This window comes from Trichosurus vulpecula, chromosome 8 (assembly GCF_011100635.1).
Source record: "Trichosurus vulpecula isolate mTriVul1 chromosome 8, mTriVul1.pri, whole genome shotgun sequence".
NCBI lineage: Eukaryota > Metazoa > Chordata > Mammalia > Diprotodontia > Phalangeridae > Trichosurus > Trichosurus vulpecula.
The window spans coordinates 1813590-1836354 of NC_050580.1; the positions used below are offsets into that span (position 1 = coordinate 1813590).

The following is a 22765-nucleotide window of genomic DNA, read 5'->3' on the forward strand; positions in this document are numbered from 1 at the left end:
GAAAGAACTTGACTTTACATGGATCAAAAAGTGGTCACGACCGATACCCTGAGAACATCCACTCGTGAGTTCAATGCTGGTATCGTGCCCACTGGCACTACGGACACCTCCTCTGGCATCAGGCACTTCTCACATACCTGAGGGGAGTAGGAAGGGAGGGAACAAGCATTGATAAAGGACCTACTGTGTGCCAGGCAAACATGATCTCATTTGACCCTTACAACAACCCTGAGGGGGTGGGTGCTGTTTGGACCCCATTTTACAGCAGAGGAAACAGTGGCTATATGACTTGCCCGTAAGGGTCTAAGGCCTGGAATGGCTATGTAAATCCATTAATAGACCCATGTGGCCCACTTGGCGCTCTTCTGCGGCTCTTCTTGGGAATTTGCACAAAGCCTGGTCGGAACTGCTCAGTCAGCCTTGATGGCCCCCCTGTGTCCATTGCCAGCCCAACTCGGGAGATGCCGAGTCCTCCTCCAACAGCTCCATCCACCCACCTGATGGCACCGCCCTCTCCAGCCCAGCCCCATCAGGGCAGCCCTATTGTGGCGCTTCAGCCCAGAGCCTTCACTGCTTGTGCATCTCCCAGTTCTCATTCCTCATTCCGGTCCTGACCGAGGTTCAGCCCCCTGTGCCTTTGGCTAACCCCCCTCTCACTCTGGAAGAGTCTTCTCTCTCATGCCTCTGAGGCCTGTGGAAATCCTTCCTTTGCCTCCGTGCTTGGCTCGGACATCACTTCTCCCAAGAAGCCTTCCTTCTCTCATTCCTGGCACCCCCTTGATCTTTTCTGCTGGGCCCTGCCATGGATCGATCCTCGCAGAATTTCCACGGTGGCTGATTCCCTTCCAAGGGCAGGCCCGAGAGGGCAGGAATGGAGTGCTGGCTCATCCTTCTCTCCTCAGGGCCAAGCACAGAGCCACACACAGCGCTCATCTGATAAATGGGTGAGAAAGACCGGGAGACCACGGCAGCCTGTGAGTCTAAAGACATTCTCCCAGTTCTGTGGCAGGGGATTGAACAGTTCCAAAGGGATGCTCCCTCCCTCCTTTCCCTTCTCTCAGTCTCTCCATCTCTTGTCGGTCTATCTCAGCCAAAGAGCAGGTAACCTGACTTGTCTCCCAAATGGGAACCTCTGGCCAGCTTGGCTGAAGCGGGCTAAAGGATAAGCTGACCCTCCTTAACCCTCCTCCAAGGCCAGCTGCCTCCGAAGCTTCTGGTCCAGGAGCCTTTCCGGGCATTGTTCTACATTGCTAGCAACAGCACACAGGTTCTCCCTGGAGAGAAGAGTCTTGGATGTGGGGTATTCCTGCTGCTGTGAACACAGCTGGTCAATGCCAGAGGACTGGAAGCCCACTATAGTGCGGCCCCCGCCCACCTTCCCAGGCTTATCTCATAATTGGCACCTTGTGCATGCAGTGTCCAGGCCAAGCCAGCATCTCCCCCCTCCTTCCCCTGCAAAGCTTCTCCTCCATGGGGAACACCTGCCCTTCTCATAGGTCCCTTGTTTTCTCTTATCTCTCTTGGGTGAATGGAAACTGTGAACATGAAATAGTGGCTGAGCTGCATTGGGAGAGAACCTTCTAGACAAAGGCGCTCAATCCTATCAAGAGCCCAAGTGCTCAGGAGCTGTTCATGCTGGAGAAGGCCAGGCAACAGCCTTTACATGGTCTGTAGGGATGCCAGCCTGAGCCCCACCCGGATCAACAGAAGAACTTCAGGCTGTCCTGAGCCTGCCGGGGCCTTGTTCTCCCTACAGGGCATGAGGGAATGCTGGACCTACCCTCAAGAGGGGGCTCGGGGCACCCAGACCAGAGGTTGCAGCTGCACTGGAGACAGAAGCGTGCTATACAGCGCTGTTACGCTTAATGTCCTGCTCCCAGCTTCTAAGGAGGGCCAGCTTCAAGCAGAGTCCCCACCACAGTCTATGCCCAGTGGACAGATGAATAGGAACCAATCTCCAAGGCAGCCTTTTGGAAAAGCTCCAGTGAGCTCAGGGTGCATGTTCAGTGTTTCTGAGACTGTAATTCATAAAATTAACTACACAAAGGTTTACATTTCCATTAATTTCCAAGGACACTTCAAACTCACTCATCTTTTCTTCTACCACTAAATGAGAGGCAGCCAAGGGTGGGTGAAGTGTAGATGGGGAAAAGAGCTGACATTTTCCCCTTAAAAATCTTTTTATGTTAAAGAAGAAGCAGAGAATGTTGTGTACTGAAAGGAGCTCCCCACTGTGGGAGGTGGGTGGGCAGAGGAGGGAGCATTATTCTGAACAGACTGGTGTCATCACCAAGTACGCACAAGTGTCAGAGGTGGAAGTGGCCTCTGGTCCAGGCCATCCTGGAGCAAGATGGCCCTTGACAGAAAACCCCACAAGTAACCATCCAGACTGATGACTGAGGGCCACCAGGGTTAGCCAAAGTCTGCTCCAGGGATACTTGACCCCAGGCAGCATGCTCCCTCTCTAGCCCAACCTGCCCTGTGTTGTGAGGCAGGGGCTCCAGGCCCCTCCCCATCCTGGGCACACTCACCCCAGGTGTCTGCCTCCTTCCTGAAATAGCATGGCCAGACCACGAATGTTCTGACTGGGCAGGCTGCTGTGTGACCACGAGCTGTGCTGGGCTCTTTAGCCAAAGACACCTGCCTTTGCTGCCTTTCCCACTCCCTACTTGGGTGAAGCTTGGCTCCTTCCCCAACTTCATCCCTTTCATCCATCACTGATTCCCTTGGTCCTTAGACCTTGGTTCCCTGCCCGCACCACCAGGGAGTTGGGGGGGGGTGCCAGCACACAGGGTGCTAAAAGGCAGCAGTGATAGCAGCAATGACCCAGTTCTGGCTACCAGCTAGACTCGATGGCCTTGGAGGTTCCTTTCAATTCTATGGCGATGCCACTTTAGGCTGAGGATTGGAGATGAAGAAGCCACAATCATCACCTACCTTTTAGAATTTCATGAAAGGATACTCAGTTTTAGAAATTACCTGAAACTGTATTTCAGCTTCTGAACATGTTCCTTCACAGGGTTGTCCTGCAGGTTGAGAGGTAACTGAATGGGCAGGAGCTGGTTTGCGAGAATTTCAGCTTTTTCATTGGCGACTATTTCCTGCCTCAGCTTCCAGAACTGCTTCATTTCTTCCTCATTGGACCAATCCTCAGAAAAATCCCCACTGGCCTCTGTGACCTCAGTTAAGTTCAATTTTTCCACATGTGGAAACAGTTGTTCCTTCGCTTTTGGATCATCCTGCTTGGATTTCCGAGGCTGCGATGCCTCCTTGTGGGAGGCTGATCCTCCGGCCATGTCATGTTTGGCTTTTGAGATTTCTTTTAAAGAGTCCATATTTTTCATTTCTAGGGTAAAAAATAGACTATTTTAGCATCCCGCCTTCAAACACTCTAGCCCCCAAACCAGGAGCAGCATTTTCTTTCCATCTGTGTGGTCTCCAACAAGTGAGAGCCCTGTGGCCACTGTTTGAAAACGAAGAGGCCAGCATGACCACTCCAACCACCTCCACCACAGTAAGTCTTCCATAAGACTGAGGATCATTGCGGGGGGGGGTGGGGGTGGAGATATGGACCTGTGATTTCTCTGATACAAGGAACTCCCAGTGAGGAAACTCCCTCTAGTCCTGGAGTTTCCTGGGGCGCCTAAGGGTGAAGCAACACAATAAATATGGGTACTAGGGACTCAGACTCAGATCTGGCTGGTTCTCTCAACAATCTATTAGGAAACTTTCAGGTTTTAGACCATTGTTACTTCAAAACATACTCCTCCTCCTCCCCCCACCAGTGAACCCTCCTTTTACAAAGACAAGCAAAGAAAAACAAAACTGCGGCTTCTAAGGGTAGGAGGGGTATTGTGCTCTTCTATGCTCTCACTAACATCCTTCGTGAAGATAAAGTAGAAGTGAAGACTAAATTTAGGGATTAGATTTGGTAGATAGAGGGCCTGAAGAACTATGGACAGAATTTTGAAATATTATACAGGAGGCAGTGATTAAAAAACATCCCAAAGAAAAAGAAGAGCAAGAATGCAAAATGGTGTCTGATGGGGCCTTACAGATAGCTGAGGAGAGAAGGAAAGGGAAAGGGAAAAATAGACCCAACTGAATGCAGCATTCCAGAGAATAATAAGGAAAGACAAGAAGGTTTTCTTAAATGAGCAATGCAAAGAAATAAAAGAAAACAACAGAACAGGAAAGACAAGATCTCCTCCAGAAAATTAGAGATATCAAGGGAACATTTTGTGCAAAAATGGGCATGATAAAAGACAAAAATGGTAGGGACTTAACAGAAGTAGAAGGGATTTAAGAAGAGGTGTCACGAATGCACAAGAAGGATTTTAACATCCCCGATAACCACGATGGTGTGGTTACTGATCTAGAGCCAGACATCCTGGAGAATGAAGGTAAGCAGGCCTTAGGAAGCATTGCTAACAATAAGGTTGGTGGAAGTGACGGAATCTAAGGTGAGCTATTTAAAACCCTGAAAGATGATGCTGTTCAAGTGTTGCACCCAATATGCCGGCAAATTTGGAAAACTCAAAGTGGCTACTGGATTGGATCAGTCCTAAAAAAGGGCAATGCCAAAGAATGTTCGAATTATCAAATTACTGAACAACTGGGCTCATTTCACAGGCCAGCAAGGTTCTGCTTCAGATTCTGCAAGCTAGGCTTCAGCAACTGTAGCCAGAGTGGCCTTTGTTTTCTTTGAGTGACTCAGTTTATCTCATTGAGCGTTGCTGGGCCATGCCTGGGATCAGAGAACTTCCTGTGTGATGAGTCATAGGACTGGCTGAGGGGAGGTGCTGACTCCAGAGCCACGCCCTATTGGGTGTTAACCTAGTCTGCGCTAGGGGGAGAGGCCAACTCAAGAACCAATCGGCCTGGTCATTCAGGCGGCACTTGATGATGTCAAAAACTCTGTAAGAGGGGAGACGACAGCTTGAAGCTCTCTCTTTCCTTTTCCGGTTGGTGTGGGAACGGTGGGGAGTGTGACTCTGGGCCAGCCCTTGCTCTCGGGCGGAGCCCAGATGTTGGTAACTATGAATTGTATTGGGTCTGTCTGTTGATATTTGTAATTTGTTTGTATTTTGGTTTTGAGGTTCAGGGTGCTGGTTTGTTTTCCCCCAAACTAAATGAATGTTCTAAACTTCAGGGTGCTGGCTGTTTGTTCCCCTGAACTAGCTGACTGTAATCTGTATTTGGCCTGTCTGTTGATGCTTGCCCGTATGCTCCCCTGAACTAACTGAGTGCTGGCGTTTTTTTCCCCTGAACTCAATGAATGTTGTCTGTATGCTAACTGAATGCTGGATTAAAGTAAGCTGGTCAACCCCTTCACCGTGCTTTCCTTGTTTAAGCAGATAAAAAGAACCTGTGCTTTTCTGGCATGCTGGCAGCACCCACAGGAGCTGCTAGCCGATTGTTAATACAGCAACATGTGAACTCAGAATTCCCACAAGAGCAGGCAGCTTTCAAAGAGGCAGAGGAACTAGAGACCAAATTGGCCACATTTGCTGGATTATGGAGAAAGCAAACAAATTCCAGAAAAAACACCCACTTCTGTCTCACTGACTACACAAAAGCCTTGAGCTGTGGCTCCCAACAGAACATGTCAAGTTCTCAGAGATGGGAACACCAGATCATCTCACTTATCTCCTGAGGAACCTGAATCAGGCGGCCAAGAAGCAACAGTTAGAACTGAGCATGGAACAACTGATTCGTTTCAGATTGGGGAAGGGGTAAACAAGGCTGTATGTTGTCACCTTATTTATGTAACTTATATGCAGAGTGCATCATCTGAAATGCCAGGCTGGATGACTGAAAAGCCAGAGTTAAGGTTGCTGGGAGAAATACCAACAATCTCAAATAGACAGATGATACCACTCTGATGGCGGAAAGTGAAGAGGAATTAAGAAGTCTCTTGATGAGGGTAAATGCAGAGAGTGTAAAAGCTGGAAGCTTAACATCAAAAAGACCAAGATCTTGACAGCTGGTCCCATCACTTCCTGGCAAACAGAGGGAGAAGAAATGGAAGCAGTTTCGGATTTTATATTCTTAGGCTCAAAGACCATTGCAGACAGCAACTGCAGCCATGAAATTAAAAGACGCTGGCTCCCTGGAAGGAAAGCCATGGCAGATCTGGACACATATTAAAAAGCAGAGACATCACCTCACCAACAAAGGTCTGTACAGTCAAAGCTATGGTTTTTCCAGTAGCAGTGAATGGCTGAGAGAGGCAGACTATAAGGAAAGCTGAGTGCCACAGAATCAATGTTTTTGAATTGTGCTGGAGAAGACTTTTGAGAGTCCCTTGGACAGCAAGGAGATAAAACCAATCAATATTTAAAGAAATTAAATCAGGCCGTTCCCTGTTAGGTCAAATACTGAAGCTGAAGCTTAAATACTTTGGCCACATAATGAGGGGAGGGGACTCACTAAAAAAGACTCTGATGGTGAGAAAGACTGAAGACAAAAGGAAAAGGGGACAGAAGAGGATAAGATGGATAGATGGGGTCAGAGAAGCGATAAGCATGGGCTTGGACAGACTCTGGGAGATGGTGGATAGAAGGGCCTATGCTATGGTCTGTGGGGTCACAGAGAGTCAGACATGACCAAACAACAACAGGGTCTTACTCAATCTACAAATCTTTATTAGCGTCTATCAATCTGTGCCTTGCTCTGGTCACTCACGGACCAAAATCCAAGTCCCTGCCCTCAAAGAGATGACTGTATGTACAAAGGAAGGCTCCAGGGAAACATGGGATTCTGAGAGGGGCAGACAAGGAGGAGGATGTTGTGGGCAAAGACACAGAGATGGGTGATTGTGCTGCATGCTGAGTTCAGGGACCAGAGCTCACTACTTGGGCATGAAGACGATACTGGAGACAGGCGGTGGCGCTGGAGTGGGAGGCTCAGAGGCCAGTGGGTCAGACTGCAGACTGAGGGCTGGAAAGACTCAGCAGACTTCCCAGCTCTCACATTTCCCAATGAAACCACACCTCCCGCCCCTCCCCCTATGATTCAGTATAAAAAGGAGGTGGAAAGCAGGGCTTCATGCCCTCCCAGGCAAGGAATGAATCTGTGTGGTCACTAGTGATTATGGCACACACCAATGAGACGCTTTGTCACGGCATCTACTGCTTTCCTGCTCCTGGTGCAGGTTCCTGCCTGTGTTTCTGGCTTCTTGCAGAGAAGGGCTGAATAAGCCCTTCCCCAGGGCATGGGCACTGGCTTTGGATCCAGGCTTTAGCTATGTCAGAAGAATCTCTTCTGGCCCTTTCTTTTATTACTGCTCCCCTTGGGGGAATCATGGGGACAAACGTGGGGCCCTTCTGGCTGTTCCCCTGGCATAATCCCAAAATACTTTCCAGAACGGCTGAAACAACCCATTAGTACAACAGGCTGTGAGACTCTTTGCCCACTGACCACGCAGGTATGAGGTGAAACCTCAGAGGGCTTTTGAGGTACATTTCAAGGAACCCTTTCCTATGCTTTGTTTTTTTAATAGTTTGCAATTCTTTTTGAGGACTGTTTGTTTGTGTCCTCTGACCCTTTGTCTACCGAGGAGGGAAGGAAAGGGGAGAAGTATTTATAAGGCACCTACTATGTGCCAGGCATTTACAAACAGGACCTCATTCAATCTTCACAACTACCCTGAGAGGCAGGTGCTATTATTATCCCCTGGGGATAGATCTGAACTCAGGTCTCACTGGGCAGCTGGGTGGTGGTGCTGGAATCAGGAAGGAACTGGGTTCAAATCCCTTCTCTGACATAGCCAAGTTGGGTGGCTGTAGTCAAGTGCCCCAGGATGACCTCTATGGCTCTACAACACAAAACTGCCGCTTCTGTGAGCTGAAAAGGAGCTTCCTCCCAACACCAAGGAAATCAAAGCTCAGAACATTTAGAAAAACAAACCACTAACAACAGCAGAGACTCACGTCCTTAGACCAAAGTCTTAGAACATGTGCTAAAATGGCTATAAATGAAGCTGAATTACATTCCTTATCACACTAAAAAAGCCCAGACCTCACCATCAGTGATTACAGCGCCCCTTTGTCTGGAGGACGGGGCCGGCCCATCTCCCCTTGGACCACACATCTGGACTGCAGGAGTCAGGGCAGGCTTCACAGAAGAGGTGACATGAGGCATTTCAAGAGCTGTTGAAGTGACTGCAGATGACTGCAAAGATGGAAGATGCCAGGACTCATAAAGATGCTGATGAGGAGAAGGAAGGGATGGGGAGTGAGGAGAGGAGGGGGAAGAAAAAGAGGAAAGGGGAGGGAAGAAGGGGGGGAGAAAAAGAGGAGAAAGGGAAAAGAGAGGAGGGGAGCAGGAAGGATAGGAGAGGATGGAAGAGGAGGGGAGAGGAGTGGGCGAGAGAGAAGAAAAAGAGGATGGGGGAGAGGAGAGGAGGGGGCAGGAGGGGATGGGAGAAGAAGAGGAGTGGAGGAGGAGGAGGAAGACAGAGGAGGGGAGGGGGTAGGAGGGGAAGGGAGAAGTGTGAACTTGCCCAGTGACCACCTGAAACCATCAATGGTCAATCCTTGAACATACTTGGTCTTCTCTACCAGCTGTTCCATTGACCCCAAAAGAATTTGCCACACATAAAGTAAAATCCCTATTCCAGGTAAGTCATGCTAAGGTACCACCAGAAGCTTTATTAATTTCCAAATTTCCTCAATTTTTGCCATCCTAACACTACTTTATACAGCAATGGTCTTGACAAGGGGATGTTACAAAACCTGAATTTACTGGCCAGAAGAATCATATGGTCATTCATTGGTCTTGAAACCCTCCAGCCCGGCCCACTCATCTTATAGAGGAGGACACTAAGGCAGAGAGCAGTGAAGTGCCTTGGCCAGGGTCACCCAGCAAGGGAGCACCTATGATCTCACCCACTTCATCCCTTTCAATGCCAAAGGTCTGGGGAGACCCCCAGGGGTTAAGCAGGCTGTCATCTCCTGGCTAACAGTGTTGACCAGCTTCCTTAGGACTGACCACATGAGGCCTGGGGATGAGCTTTCTGAGGAGGTACAGAGATCATGTTTCGCATCACCTGTCCTTGCATGGCCAAGGAGTGTGTCTCTTCCCCTGGCATGGCCTTGGGTGGAGCTCTTGACGCTTCTTAATTATACAGGCTGAGCTTCTGAGGAAATTGGTAATAATCGAGGTTTATAGGAATGTGCTTTCCCCTCTATTTCCAGCATTGATAGTTTGGGTGAATAAGTCTGTTTTTTTATTAACAAGCCTTTACTATGTGCTAGGCAACTGGGTGGCAAAGTGCACAGAGTGCCGGGCCTAGAGTCACAAAGACTCATCTTCCTAAGCTCAAACACTTACCAGACGCTTACTAGCTGTGTGACCCTGGGCAAGTCACTTAACCTTGTCTGCCTCAGTTTCTCTGGCTGTGAAATGGGGATGATGATATCCTCATGATAGCAGGACTGTGGTAAGGATCAGTGAGATCATATCTGTAAAGTGCTTACAGCACTGGCACATAGAAGGCATTTAATAAATGCTTGTTTCCTTCCACACACCAGGCATGGTGTGAAGCATAATGACAAGGAGCATTTCCTTCTTTCTCTTAACATCACTCTGATTCAGACTCCGGCTAACCAGCTGACGATATGACCACCATGCCAATAAGCAGGCCTTCGTTTTGGCTGGCAGATCCCAGCTCTGCGTGAGGGAGAGCCCCCACAAGGACAGGCTCCTCCAGTCTGCCAGGTCCGCCGTCCTCCACGCCTCCAACCCACGTCTGGAGAAGGGAAAAGCCACGGGAAGTCCCACCCAAAATAACCATCAGCGCGCTCAAGACGTAAGAGCAGGGTTACAAACTCTCTTCAAAAAATAAAAAGGCAGAAAAGCAGGAGTGTTGTCCACCTTGTGTAGTGGGACTGCGAGGCTGCTGCCTCAGTCAACGTGTGGAGCGAGCACTGCACCAAGGGCGCACACACTCACAGTCAAAGTCAGCGGGAAGGACGGCAAAGAGTGGGGAAATACAGGAGCGCTGGGGGAGGGACCGTCAGAGCTCTGATGTGACTCCAAAGCACTAATTACCAAATGACTTGGCAGTGATCAAAAATGGAACAGTAGATCAGGACAAGAGACCAGGTGAGGAAGAATCGGCTGAAGCCAACGACCCAACGTGCCGAGCCTGAGGATGTTGGTGACTTGGGGAAGACTCATCACTGGACAGGAACTGGTCAGAGGGCTGGAAAGCAATTTTCCCAACACTAGGCCAAGATCATGCCTCCCGCCCCATGGGACAAGAATCCCCAAAGGCACATACACCCTGAATGCTGGGTACAGGTCCTTGTCACAGCTGGTCTAGAGAGAAAGAGGCAGTCCTCAGCCCGACAAAGGATGGGGGTCATCCCAAAGGAGAAAGGATCTTTTCGATTACATGGAAATGAATAAAAAGTCTTGCATGAACAAGATCAATGCAGCTTTGACCAGAAAGAAAGCTGCTTAAAACATCTGATCCTGGGAAGGTAGGATCTCCTGGGTGTCCCAAAGTCTGTCTCAAGTTGTCTGGAGACTGCTGAAGCACATAGCTTGAGTATGTAAGACTTTGGGGGCGCTCTGTACACACAGCACAAATACAGAAGACCAAGAGCCACTCCCAATGGACATGAACCTACTGAGAAAAGAAACTGCAACTCTTAAAAACCACACGAAAGACTGTTTCAAATCACTAATGCCAACAGCAATGCACACCACAACAACCCCCAGGCTTTACCTCAAGTCCCCCAGACTGGCAAAGACAAGACAAGAAGAGGGGCTGGGAAGCGCAGGAGTATAAACACAGAGGCTGAGGATGCAGCTGATAAAGTGATCGAAACGTCCACCACCTTTCACCCAGAAGGCCTGCTCCCAGGCTTAGGAAGAGAAAGTTCCCATTCCCCATGTGGCCTTCACAGCAGCCTTTTGGGAGCCCAGAGGGCAATGAGGAAGCTAACCCTTGGGGCAAGGAGGGAAGAACTCAAGGAAGCAAAGGAAAACCCACATTAACTGATGAAGAGTGAAGCTGGAAGAAGCAGCAAGAGCAGCCCCATCTCAGGGACAAGGGAGAACACACCCTTAAGGGGCCTGGCCATCTGAGGAGAGCCACCAGACACTACTGTAAGTGATGGGGCAGAGACAGACTTGGACATGGCACTAATGTAAAAACCAAAGAAAGCCACACAAATGACATTTTAAAAAAGATACACTTAGTTCTCTCAAGGGGGAAGTTGTTTGGTGTCTGTCTGGCCTGTTGCCTCCTAGCCATCCTCTTAGAGAGTATTCTTATAGGAGGGAAGCTTCTGATGCTAATGACACCAGCCTTGGGCATCTTCTAATCTGAACCACACTTTCCAAAACATTTTCTCTTCATGCACCTTTAGGGTTAGTGTTGGCTTGGCTTGACCTAGTCATGTTCTTTTTTTTTTTGAGTTTAACTTTTTATTATTTAATATTTTTCATTTTCAACATTGATTTCCACGAGCTTTTGAGTTACAAATTTTCTCCCCATTTCTATCCTCCTCCACCCTAAGGTGGCATATATTCTGATTGCCCCTTTCTCCAGTCTGCCCTCCCTTCTGTCACCCCACTTCTCCCCCCCTTATCCCCTTTCCCCTTACTTTCTTGTAGGGTAAGATAAATTTCTATACACCACTGACTGTATATTTTATTTCCCAGTTGCATGTAAAAAACACCTTTTTTAAAAAATTTCTATACACCACTGACTGTATATTTTATTTCCCAGTTGCATGTAAAAAACAGTTTTTTTTTGAGTGTTTGTTTTTAGAACTTTGAGTTCCAAATTCTCTCCCTTCTTCCCTCCCCACCGACCGTCCTTGAGAAGGCAAGCAATTCAACATATGCCACACTTGTAGCCTTATGCAAAACACTTCCACAATACTCATGTTGTGAAAGACTAACTATATTTCCCTCCATCCTAACCTGTCCCCCTTTCTCCAATTTTCTCCCCTGACCCCATCCCTTTTCAAAAGTGCTTGTTTTTGATTACCTCCTCCCTAAATCTGCCCTCCCTTCTATCATCCCCCCTCTCTTTTCTCCTTCCCCTCTACTTTCCTGTAGGGTAAGATACCCAATTGAGTGTGTATGTTATTCCCTCCTTAAGTCAAACCCAATGAGAGCAAGATTCACTCATTCCCTTTCACCTGCCCCCTCTTCCCTTCCAATAGAACTGCTTTTTCTTGCCACTTTAATGTGAGATAATTTACCCTATTCTGTCTCTCCCTCTCTCCTCCCAATATATTCCTCTCTCACCCCTTGATTTTATTTTATTTTTTTTAGATATCATCCCTTCATATTCAACTCACCCTGTGCCCTCTGACTATGTATACATACATTTCCTTCAACTACCATAATACTGAGAAAGGTTTAATGAGTTACAAATATCATCTTTCCATGTAGGAATGTAAACAAAATGGCTCAACTTTAGTAAGTCCCTTTCTCTTTCCTGTTTACCTTTTCATGCTTCTCTTGATTCTTGTATTTGAAAGTCAAATTTTCTATTCAGCTCTGGTCTTTTCTTCAAGAATGCTTGAAAGTCCTATATTTTATTGAAATTCCACATTTTGTCCTGTAGTATTATACTCAGTTTTGCTGGGTAGGTGATTCTTGGTTTTGATCCTAGCTCCTTTGACCTCCAGAATATCATATTCCAAGTCCTTCAATCCCTTAATGTAGAAGCTGCTAGATCTTGTATTATCATGATAGTGTTTCCACAGTACTCAAATTGTTTCTTTCTGGCTGCTTGTAATATTTTCTCCTTGACCTGGAAACTCTGGAATTTGGCTACAATATTCCTAGGAGTTTTCTTTTTGGGATCTTTTTCAAGAGGTGATTGGTGGATTCTTTCCATTTCTATTTTACCCTCTGGTTCTAGAATATCAGGGCAGTTTTCTTTGATAATTTCTTGAAAGATGATCTCTAGGCTCTTTGTTTGATCATGGCTTTCAGGTAGTGCAATAATTTTTAAATTATCTTTTCTGGATCAATTTTCCAGGTCAGTGGTTATTCTAATGAGATATTTCACATTGTCTCCCATTTTTTCAATTCTTTTGGTTCTGTTTTATAATTTCTTAATTTTTCATAAAGTCACTAGCTTCTACTTGCTCCAATCTAATTTTTAAGGTGGTATTTTCTTCAGTGGTCTTTTGGACCTCCTTTTCCATTTGGCTAATTCTGCCTTTTAAAGAATTCTTCTCCTCACTGGCTTTTTGGAGCTCTTTTGCCAATTGAGTTAGTCTATTTAATAATGTGTTATTTTTTTCAGTATTTTTTTAAATCTCCTTTAGCAAGTCATTGACTTGTTTTTCATGGTTTTCTTGCATCACTCTCATTTCTCTTCCCAATTTTTCCTCAACTTCTCTTACCTGATTTTCCAAATCCTTTTAATGCTCTTCCATGGCCTAAGACCAATTCATATTTTTTTCTTGGAGGCTTTTGATGTAGGCTCTTTGACTTTGTTGACTTCTTCTGGCTGTATGTTTTGATCTTCTTTGTCACCAAAAAAGATTCTATAGTCTGAATCTGTGTCCTGTTATGCTGCCTGCTGCTCATGTTCCCAGTCAACTACTTGACCCTTGAGCTTTTGGTCAGGTTATGACTGCCTTCAGAGTGGAGAGTGCTTTGTCCCAAGCTTCAGGGGCCTTGCACAACTGTTTTCAGAGCTACTTCTAAGCCACCACAAGCTCTGCCACACCAGTGCTCCTCCTCCTCTAAGAATCGCCAACCAGGACTGCGCCCCAGATCTAAGCAGGGCAAAGCAAGAGAACCCTCCCTCAGCACCAGCAAAGCACTCCCTGCACTCCCACTCTGACCTACCACTTGATTCCTCCCACCAGGTGGGACAGGGACTCTGGAAACAGCCACGGCTAGAGCTCTGGAAGCAGGCACTGGAGCTTCCTGCTGCTGCTGCCACGCCACCTTTGCTGCCCCCAGGTCTGGGGCCGGACTACACGCTTCTCTCACCCTGATCCAGCAGTTTTCCCACTGACCTGCTCCATAGTCTTTGGCGTTTGTGGGCTGAGAAGTCTGGTAACTGCTGCAGCTCAGTGATTCATGGCACCGATGCCTACTCCTCCTGACTCCCGGTCTGTTCTGTTCTGGTGCAGTCCATGCTGGGCTGTGTTCCGCTCCAAGCATGGTGCCATAGACCCTTCCCTGTGAGCATCCAGGCCATCCTGGTCTGGAGACCTGCTTCCCTCTCTTATTTTGTGGGTTTTGTAGCTCTAGAGTTTGTTCAGAGTCATTTTTTTCAGGAATTTGGAGGGATTTGGGGGAGAGCTTAAGCCAGTCCCTGTTTTCCAGCCACCATCTTGGCTCTGCCCTTTCAATCTCATCACATTCTTGACAGCGTTTCTCTTCATCCTCTGTAACAGATGCTGCCACAAAGTGGCAAGTACCTTTGGAGGGGCCTTTCTGGCCAAATCAAAGGGTGAAGTGCCCCAGAGAATGGGAGTGGTGACTTTGGACTAAAGGTGAAACTGCCGCGGCCCTTCCGACGAAGCCCATGAGCGCCACCCTCCCCCTTAGCCACAGCATCCTCTCGTTTCCTAGTCTTGCCTGTGGAGAGAATATCAATGTTGATGTGCACCAGTACTTTCCTCCAGGGGGTCAGTTCACTGGTCAATGGATGAAGATCTTATTTTCAGAGTTAGATCAGGGCTGACGAATAAGCTAAAAACCAGGAGAGTCCTTGTGCTCCTCTGCTTTAATGGTGGACGGCGCAGCCCATGCCTAGGCTGGGCTGAGCAATCTACCCTTCCCGGCCACTGAAGCCTCTCCCAATGGGTGGGACCTCCTCCAGTGGAAGCTCTCACTTGCTGGAAGAAGTGTTGTGTGATTTGACCAGATGAGACTGGATAGCTGTTGTTAAGGAGCCCCCGGCTTGAAAATGCAGATGTTGGTGCTTCCCTGGTGACTATGTACTGAGATGTTGGACAGAAAGCTAGAAGCCTGTCTGCTGGTTTGTGTTATTTGATCTGCCGATATTCTCTGTTTGTATTTGCTCTGAAGTTCAGAGTGCTGGCTTCTCTCCCTGAACTAAGTGAAGGCTATATGCATATTTGATTCAAGTGAGATTGTTAACCCCCTAAGGTTGCTTTCCTTAGAAAAGCAGATCAAAGAATCTGTGCTGGCAGCCCTCCTGTGTGCTGGTGTTGTTGGTCTTTCACAGCCACAGCAGTGGCTAGCAGCATTTTGTTACAAAAATGGCTTCCAGAGAGTAAACTCATTTACCTGTTGTCTCCCTTGTTTGCCTGTAAGCTCCTTGAGGGCAGGGACTGTTCTTTTGGCCTCTTTCTGTATCCCCAGTGCTTTGTGTAGTGGCTGGCAGGCGCTTAATAAATGTTTGCTGATGGACTAAGGGACTAACCCTCAGTCATTTTGAAAACAGCTGACCAGAATGTCATGGAATTGCTTCCAAGGCTTCTTTTTTGTCCCTCACAAGCCCCATCCTGAACATTGCATCCATCAGGACATCAGAGAAACGTTTCTTAACTCCATGAGAATCTTCCTAGCCATGACCCACAACAATGTGGCTGGAACAGCCAGTAGTGTTTACAGGCCGTTTTTGTTTTTTCTTTTTGGAGGGGGGAAGGCAGGGCAATTGGGATTAAGTGACTGGCCCAAGATCACACAGCTACCACATGTGTCAAGTGTCTGAGGCCGGATTTTGAACTCAGGTCCTCCTGACTCCAGGGCCCGTGTTGTACTCACTGTTCCACCTAGCTGCCCCTACAGGCCATTTTTATAGCTAACTGTTTATATGTTCACTAACATAGATTCTGAACTTAATCAAAGCCAAGCCCACTGGGCATTTCCATCTCTCAGTCACAACACAAGAGGCCAGTCTGCTTTGTTTTTGAAGCACATCCACATCTAAACACAACTTTCATGACTGTCCTGCTTATGTGCTTCCTTCTTGTTCTCTGCTGTGAAGACTTTTCAGATGCTTCAATGACCCTCTTTCTTAGAAATATTTTTTGGGGGGTGCCACTCTGCTACCCCTTTGGGGCATCTGGGGGCACAAGGTATGGAATGCCAGGCCTGGAGGCAGGAAGACCTGAGTTCAAATCTGACTGCAGACACTTCCTAGCTGGACGACCCTGGGCAAGTCACTAAATCCTGCCTGCCTCCGTTTCCTCATCCGTAAAATAAGCTGGAGAAGGAGACTGCAAACCACTGCAGTATCTGTGTCAAGAAAATTCCAAATGGGATCACAAAGATAAAAACGATTGACCACCACCACTTCCTCTTTACTACCTCCCACACCCCAATTCAACAAGAAAAAAAGAAGAAAAAACAAAACTCTGGTAGCAAATGACTGCCCAGGTCAGCCATGCCCAGAGGGGGACATCTATCTGCTCCTGCACCCACAAACCTAGCAACTCTGAGGAAGGGGATGTGAAGCTACCTCCCAAGTCCTTTGGAGCATGGCTAGACAAGGTGCTGCCCAGAGTCCTTGGGCCTTTCATGATGCCTTTCTTTTATGGTGGACACTGTTCTCCTGGCTCTGCTCCCCCCCCCCCCCCGCCCCAGAGAAACTGTCCTTACCGTCCTTACAATTCAGAAATGTGCCACCCAACTTACCCAGCCCCTCCCCGGGTGACAGGCCCCTCCTCTGTGCCCAGTTCTCTGCTCTGCCTATCCCTCTGCCTCGGGACCCTTTCCAGGGCACAGCCCTACTGCTGGTGGTGCTGGGTCAGGGGTGAGGAGCAGCATTCCAGAATGGTTAGACTAGTCAGAGCCCTATGGGGCAGCCCTGCCCATAAGGACCGCTTCCCCTCTGTCATCTTTGCTGCCTGGATGGACAGTTTACATGTCAATGCAGAATTTCTCCTAGAAGGAGACCCTCAGTGGGAGCCCCAGTGAGTCTGGGGGTCAGGGTAGGTTCCACATGTGGTGGTGACCTGGGTGAGGAGGGGGCAGAAGGGAGAAGCCTCCAGGGTCATGACCAACCTTGACACAGCGGAACAGTGACAGCACACTGCTTCAGGGCCCATTGGCGAAGAAAGGCCAGGATGGCCAGCAGGCCTTTCTGGATGATGTCTTGCGGGGGGAATTCCAGAGGGCAGTTCCGCAGGTTCAGGGCTTTCAGTGATGTTAAGTTCCCTGGAAAACAAAAAAGAAAGTGATGAGCATTTTCTTCCTTTCTGCCTTTGTCTATGAGCAGGAGGACAACAAGAGGCAGACGCAGCGCCGAGTTCATGTGCTGCCATGCCCGCCCGCCCGCCCACCTGTCCCAGGCTCTGCCCCAGTGTGCTGTGGACACACACAGTCTCCCAACAAAGGGCACTTTCCTTCAGTGAACGTTCATGCCGCTTTTTCCATCTGGCCGACTCTGCTTTTGAAGGGGGTATTTTCTTCAGCTTTTTGGGGTCTCCTTTACCCAGCTGCTGATTCTTTTCTCACAATTTTCTTGCATCTCTCTCATTTCTCTTCCTCTGTCTCTCTTGATTTTTAAAATCCTTTTTGAGCTCTTCCATGGCCTTTCTTGGAGGCCCCGGATACAGGAACTTTGACTTTGCTGTCTTCTTCTGAGTGTGTGTTTTGATCTTTATTGTTACCATAGTAACTTTCTATGGTCAGAAATTTTTTCTGTTTGCTCATTTTTCCAGTCTATTTCTTGACTTTTAACTTTTTCTTAAGTAGGGCTGTGCTTCCAGGGTGGAGGGTGAACTGTCCTAAGCTTCAAGGGTTTTGTGCAGCTGTTTTTCAGAGACACTTTTAGAGACCTGTAAGTTTTTAGGTCTTCCAAGGTGGTATGATCTAAGGAGAGATGTTTACTCCTCTCCTGGCCTTTGCTCTGGTCTGTGAGTGACTACAAGCACTCTTTTCTGCCCTGGAACTCTGAAGAGGGTCCCTCCTCCACTGTTGCCACAAGCTCTGCTGGGCTAGTGCTCCTCCTCATCCTGGGACATGACCTGGATCCGAGTATGGACAAGTAACAGAGTCCTGCCTCAGTGCTAGCAAAAACACCCCTGTAGTCTCCTTCTGACCAGCTGTTTGACCCCTTTAGTGTCTGTGGGCTCAGAGCTCTGGAAGCAACTCCCAAGTGACTCCCAAGGCCTGCTCCTGCTTTGCTTGGGCCAGGGCTGTGCTGGTGTGACCTGCACTGGATTGCGCTCCACTCTCACCCAGGTGTGACCAACCTTTCCTGCTGACCTTCTAAGTTGTTTGGGGCTACAGGATTCTTTCATCCTGACCTTTTGTGGGTTCTGTCCCTCCAGAATTGCTTTACAGCTTTATTTAAAGGAGAGGTTCTAAAGAAAGCTCAGGCAAATCCCTGCCTTTCTCCACCATCTTGGCTCTGCCTCCATATGTGTTTCATGATCTGGGCAACAGTCTTTACCCTCTGGATCTTTCCTGTGTGGATGGTCAGGTCCAACCTGTCAAGGTGTTTTCAGATCTCTTCCAGGAAACTGTGTAAGGATTTAGGGCCATGTGGCCAACACATCTCCCACAGAGAACACCTCTAGAACCTGGAATCTGATCCCCCCTGCTCCTGTGCTTTGGTGGGAGGGGGAATGGAGTGGAGATGACCCCAGCTTCTCGAAGGCCATGATGGGTGAATGTAAGCCTGGGCAGGCTTTACTTGGCTAGAATGGTTTCAGGTATAGTCCTAGGACAGACTGGATCTGTTTACAGTAAACCAGCCTGGCTATGTCCAGAGAAACCAATCCCCAGTATGCTGGCCATTTAGCAGTGAATTATTCGGCCATGGCTACTCAGATAAAAAATCAAAGTGACCCTCGATGCTGTGTGACCACTGAAACTTCTGCAATGATGGCAGAGGCAGAGGGGTCAAACATCCCAGCATTCATCACTGGTTACTGGTACTCTAAATGGGAGAACCTCCTGGTCTGTTGACAACTCAGTGGTCATCCTGGCCCTGATCTGGCAAGCCCAGCTCCTCGAAATCCTAAGTCCAGGTCAGCCCCTGCCCCCCTGGTCAAGCTTCTGTGGCTCATAGAGGGCAGGTCACATCTAGATGAGGTCTTTAGAAAGGGCACTCCTTTTGCAGAGTGCTTCCAATTGTCCTGACCACATAATGTACAGGAGAAATCCAAGCTCCTTTTCTCCCCTCCTCCTCCCCACCCCCGTGCCCTTCAGCCACTCCTGTCTCCCCAGCCCACACCCGGTGCCTGTGGGTCCAGAGCCTGGCCCAGGCTCAGGAAGGCCTTCCTGGTGACTGAGCAGAAACCTGCCCTTCTCCATCGGACTCCTCCCTGCTCAGTCAGGACTCTGTTCCCATCCCACTCCCTGCCTGGTGCCACCCGTCCCCCATTACTCCCAGGTCCTTCCCATTCCCCACAATGGGCCATGGCTGCTGGTGTCCACGTCCTCACTGCCCCCAGCAACACCTGCTCTCAAGGAAGAAGGAAGGACCAGAGCCACAAGTGCCAACGTTGGTAAAATGCCTCCAGACAAACAAGACAACTGCTCATACTCGTTGGGGACGAAGCTGAGACCTGACTGCGCCGCCCCCCCCCCCCACACACACACACACAGTGTCCGGGCCCTGCCTGCGGCAGAGGCTTCCTCAGTATCTGCGGGCAGAGCTGGCCTGGACTGACCAATGGCCCTCCATGAGCAGGCTCCCCCAGCTCCTGGCCTCATCCCTGCACAGCTTCTGGGCCCAGGTCCCTGGCACTGTCAGGGCCAGGGTGACAGGCATAACCAAGACCAGTGGAGGCTGGACGCCTGTCCCTAGCGGTCACTCATGCTTCATCCCCTTCTGTCTTGGGGATGTGAGGCAGTAGCACTGCTGGGCCCTGGTCTTCTCCCTCCCCCCCACCCCGTTCCCCCGACCACCAAGGCCATGTCTTCCTGATAAAAGTTCTATCAGCTGCGTCCTGATGACCACCAGCTTGTGGGCTGGCATCCCAATGGAGGAAGCCACAGTCGCCCATCCAGCCCTGACACCCATGGCAGGCAATGCAGGAGGCCGGGCAACGATAAGCAGCCCTCAAGGCCAGGGCTGCAGAAGACCCCAAGATGGCCCTGTCAGAGACCACAGCTTCAAAGACAGGGATGACAGGTTGAGGGCAAAGGACATGATATATCCAGCACAGGTGGACAGGAGGAACCTCCATGCCTCTCCCCTGACCAAGCCAGGGCCCACAGACACATGCTACAAGAAGGGAAGGATACTTAGACACCGAGGTGGCTTGGGTGGACTTGGGATCCAAAGGGTCTGAGTTCGAATCTGGTCTCTGACGCTGCCTAGCTGTGTGACTCTGCCTAAGTCACTTAGGCTGTCTCCTCTGTAAAGCAGGGATCCTGACAGTGCTGACCTCACAGCATTGTCATTGGGATCAAAAGAGACAAGAACATGAAACCGAGCTTGGCACAGAGTCTGGCATCGAGGGGACTTCTGCCACAGACCCTTCCTGGATGTTCCCGCCAGCTGGTGCTGCAACGAGAGGAGAGGCTAGCTGCCCCATAGCACCTTGCGAGGCAGGGAGGCCCACTCAGGGCACTGCCTGCACTGGCTAAATGAGCAGGATGGTGCTTAAAAGGTGCCACCGTCCAGTCTCACTCTCGTGCCCAGAAGCTGGCTCTGCCAAGACAAGAGGGACTGTCCTCAGGGGGCCGAGGTTCCCGGAGTGCTTCGCTCCCACCACAACAGAAGGTCCAACCAGGCCAGGGCACCAGGCTATGGGGGGCACCTGAGGGGCTGGAAATCTGGGGTGCTTGGAAGCCCTGCAGCTCCTAATTCCAGGGTGCAGCCTAATGAAGAGGAGGGAAGACTTGGGCAGGGAATATGTGAGAGGCATCACCCAGGGGAGAGAGGAATGACAGTTCCCAGGCCCACAGGGACTTAGACAACCCCAAATTAACACTAGCTTGTCTTCTTATAGCTTTTGTTAATGGTTTCCCAAGGATAATCTGGGTCAGAGCTGACACTTCTGATCTGCTCTGGTTTGGCCCAGGGGCAGAGCCAGGAGTCATTGTGGAGGGTGGGGTGGTCCTACAAAGAGGCTGGTTCTGGCCTCTGGTCAGGAAGAACCTCCTCCTATCAAGCTCTCCAAAGTGGGCTGGCTGGCAGATCACCAGGCAGCAAGGGTGCTCTCTGCAGACTGTACTGGTGGAACAAGACACCCATGGGGTCTTTTCTGTGACTCATCCATCTGGGTCTCCACTTCCTTATCTGCAAAATGAGAGGGCCGTCCTTCCACCACTAGCAACCACGGACGCTGCTGTCCCTGTTTGTTACTGGATGGGGAGTGAGCACAGGCTTTCTCAAAGACAGCACTTTTAATCACGTCAAAAATCACTCAAAGTTAATTTTTATTTTAAAAAGAAAGAGCTTACCCAGCTCCACTGGCAGTGTTTTTATGGGATTCTTTTCCATAAGCAAGGTTTTCAGATTCCTTAAAAAAAAAAATGAAGTTTAAAAACAAAGTTAGGTGGTCATCAGTAAACTACCTTACTTCCTTGGTCGTCTTTTGGAGCCCAGAAGCCAAAGGGCCTGGCCTGAGCATCGCCCGAGGATGCAGAGGCAGAGGTAGGGCTTCCCGTTGTGTTTGAAGCACTTACTAACACCCCTTATGAAGTGTCTACGGTGTGCGGACTCTAAGGGCACAGAGCTACAGATGAAGCCGCTTGTGCCTTTGGTGAGCTCAGAGGCAAAGACAATGTACGGCTTGGCCAAGTTCCCTTCTCAGACGGCTCCACCGATAGTCCCGACTGGGCCCTGTACCGGGCAGGGACAGAGACGTTCTGAGGGGCGGCAGCGGCGTTATGGCGCAGACCTTGGGGATCCTGCAGAGCTTAGGTCTAAGAATGATAGCAGGATCATGTTCTCTGCCGCTTGTGATCTCGCCACTGCCCTGACAATTGCCACCTGGGTCCACTCCCTCCCAGTCTCTGATGCTGCGCTGACCAACTGCTGGGTCTGCTTGCTTCCCATCCACCCTGAAAGTCAGCACGAGGGAGCCCGCTGGTTCCTCCCTCCCCTGCACCCTGATCCTTTGGACTGTTGATCCTGGGACCTCGCACCATTATTCGGAAAACCCTGGAGCACAATCCTGAAGATACCTGTGCGGTCACAGAATGTGGAACCATCCAGTGACTCCTCCCTTTTCATTTCTACCCATAATTCCCTATGCTGCCACTATTTACGGTCAGACCCCACACCCCCTCTGACAAGTTATGAAATAACCAGACTCATTTTAAAATTTATTAGTTCATTATCTCACTTAGATTTTAATTTCGTATTTTCCTTTTCAGCATCTCCCAAGGCCCTATCCTGAGTACTCCCTCCCTCTTCTCTCTCTATATTGGGGTTTCTCAACTTGGGGTCCAGGATAGATTTCAGGGAGTCTATGGATTTGGACAGGAAAAATTACACCTTCATTTTCACTATTTTCTAACAAAAATGTAAAATTTCCCTCAATTCTTAAAACATGATTCCAAGAAGGTATCCATAGACTCTATACCACACTGACTGCCCAAGGCTTCCATGACACTAAAAACAGTAAGAACTTGGGCTCCGTGTTATCTCCTTTGGCGATCCCATCAGCTCCCGCAGGCTCAAGGTGATGAGTCTGAAAACCACACACTCAACACTAACCTTTCCTGAAATTCAGTCTTGCATCACCAACTGCCTTCCCAGGGACGTCTCAAACTCAGCAGACTGAATTCTCTTTCCCCACAAATTCTTCCAGGGTACCACCACAGTCCCAATCAGTCCCTCAACATTTATTAAGCTCCTGCTATGTGCCAGGCACCGTGCTAAGTGCTG

At 49.1% G+C, this 22765-nt stretch overlaps 1 protein-coding gene across 1 annotated transcript in view; it reads right to left on the minus strand.

The window, feature by feature from the left end:
• Positions 1 to 22765, minus strand: part of LRRC27 (leucine rich repeat containing 27) — a 63832-nt gene that overhangs the window by 23546 nt on the left and 17521 nt on the right. The window contains exons 4-6 of the mRNA XM_036735935.1: positions 21334 to 21392; positions 16975 to 17127; positions 2980 to 3346 (exon numbers count right to left, since the gene is read on the minus strand). Of these exons, the coding sequence (XP_036591830.1) occupies positions 2980 to 3346; positions 16975 to 17127; positions 21334 to 21392 (579 nt within the window). The remainder of the gene's footprint in view (positions 1 to 2979; positions 3347 to 16974; positions 17128 to 21333; positions 21393 to 22765) is intronic.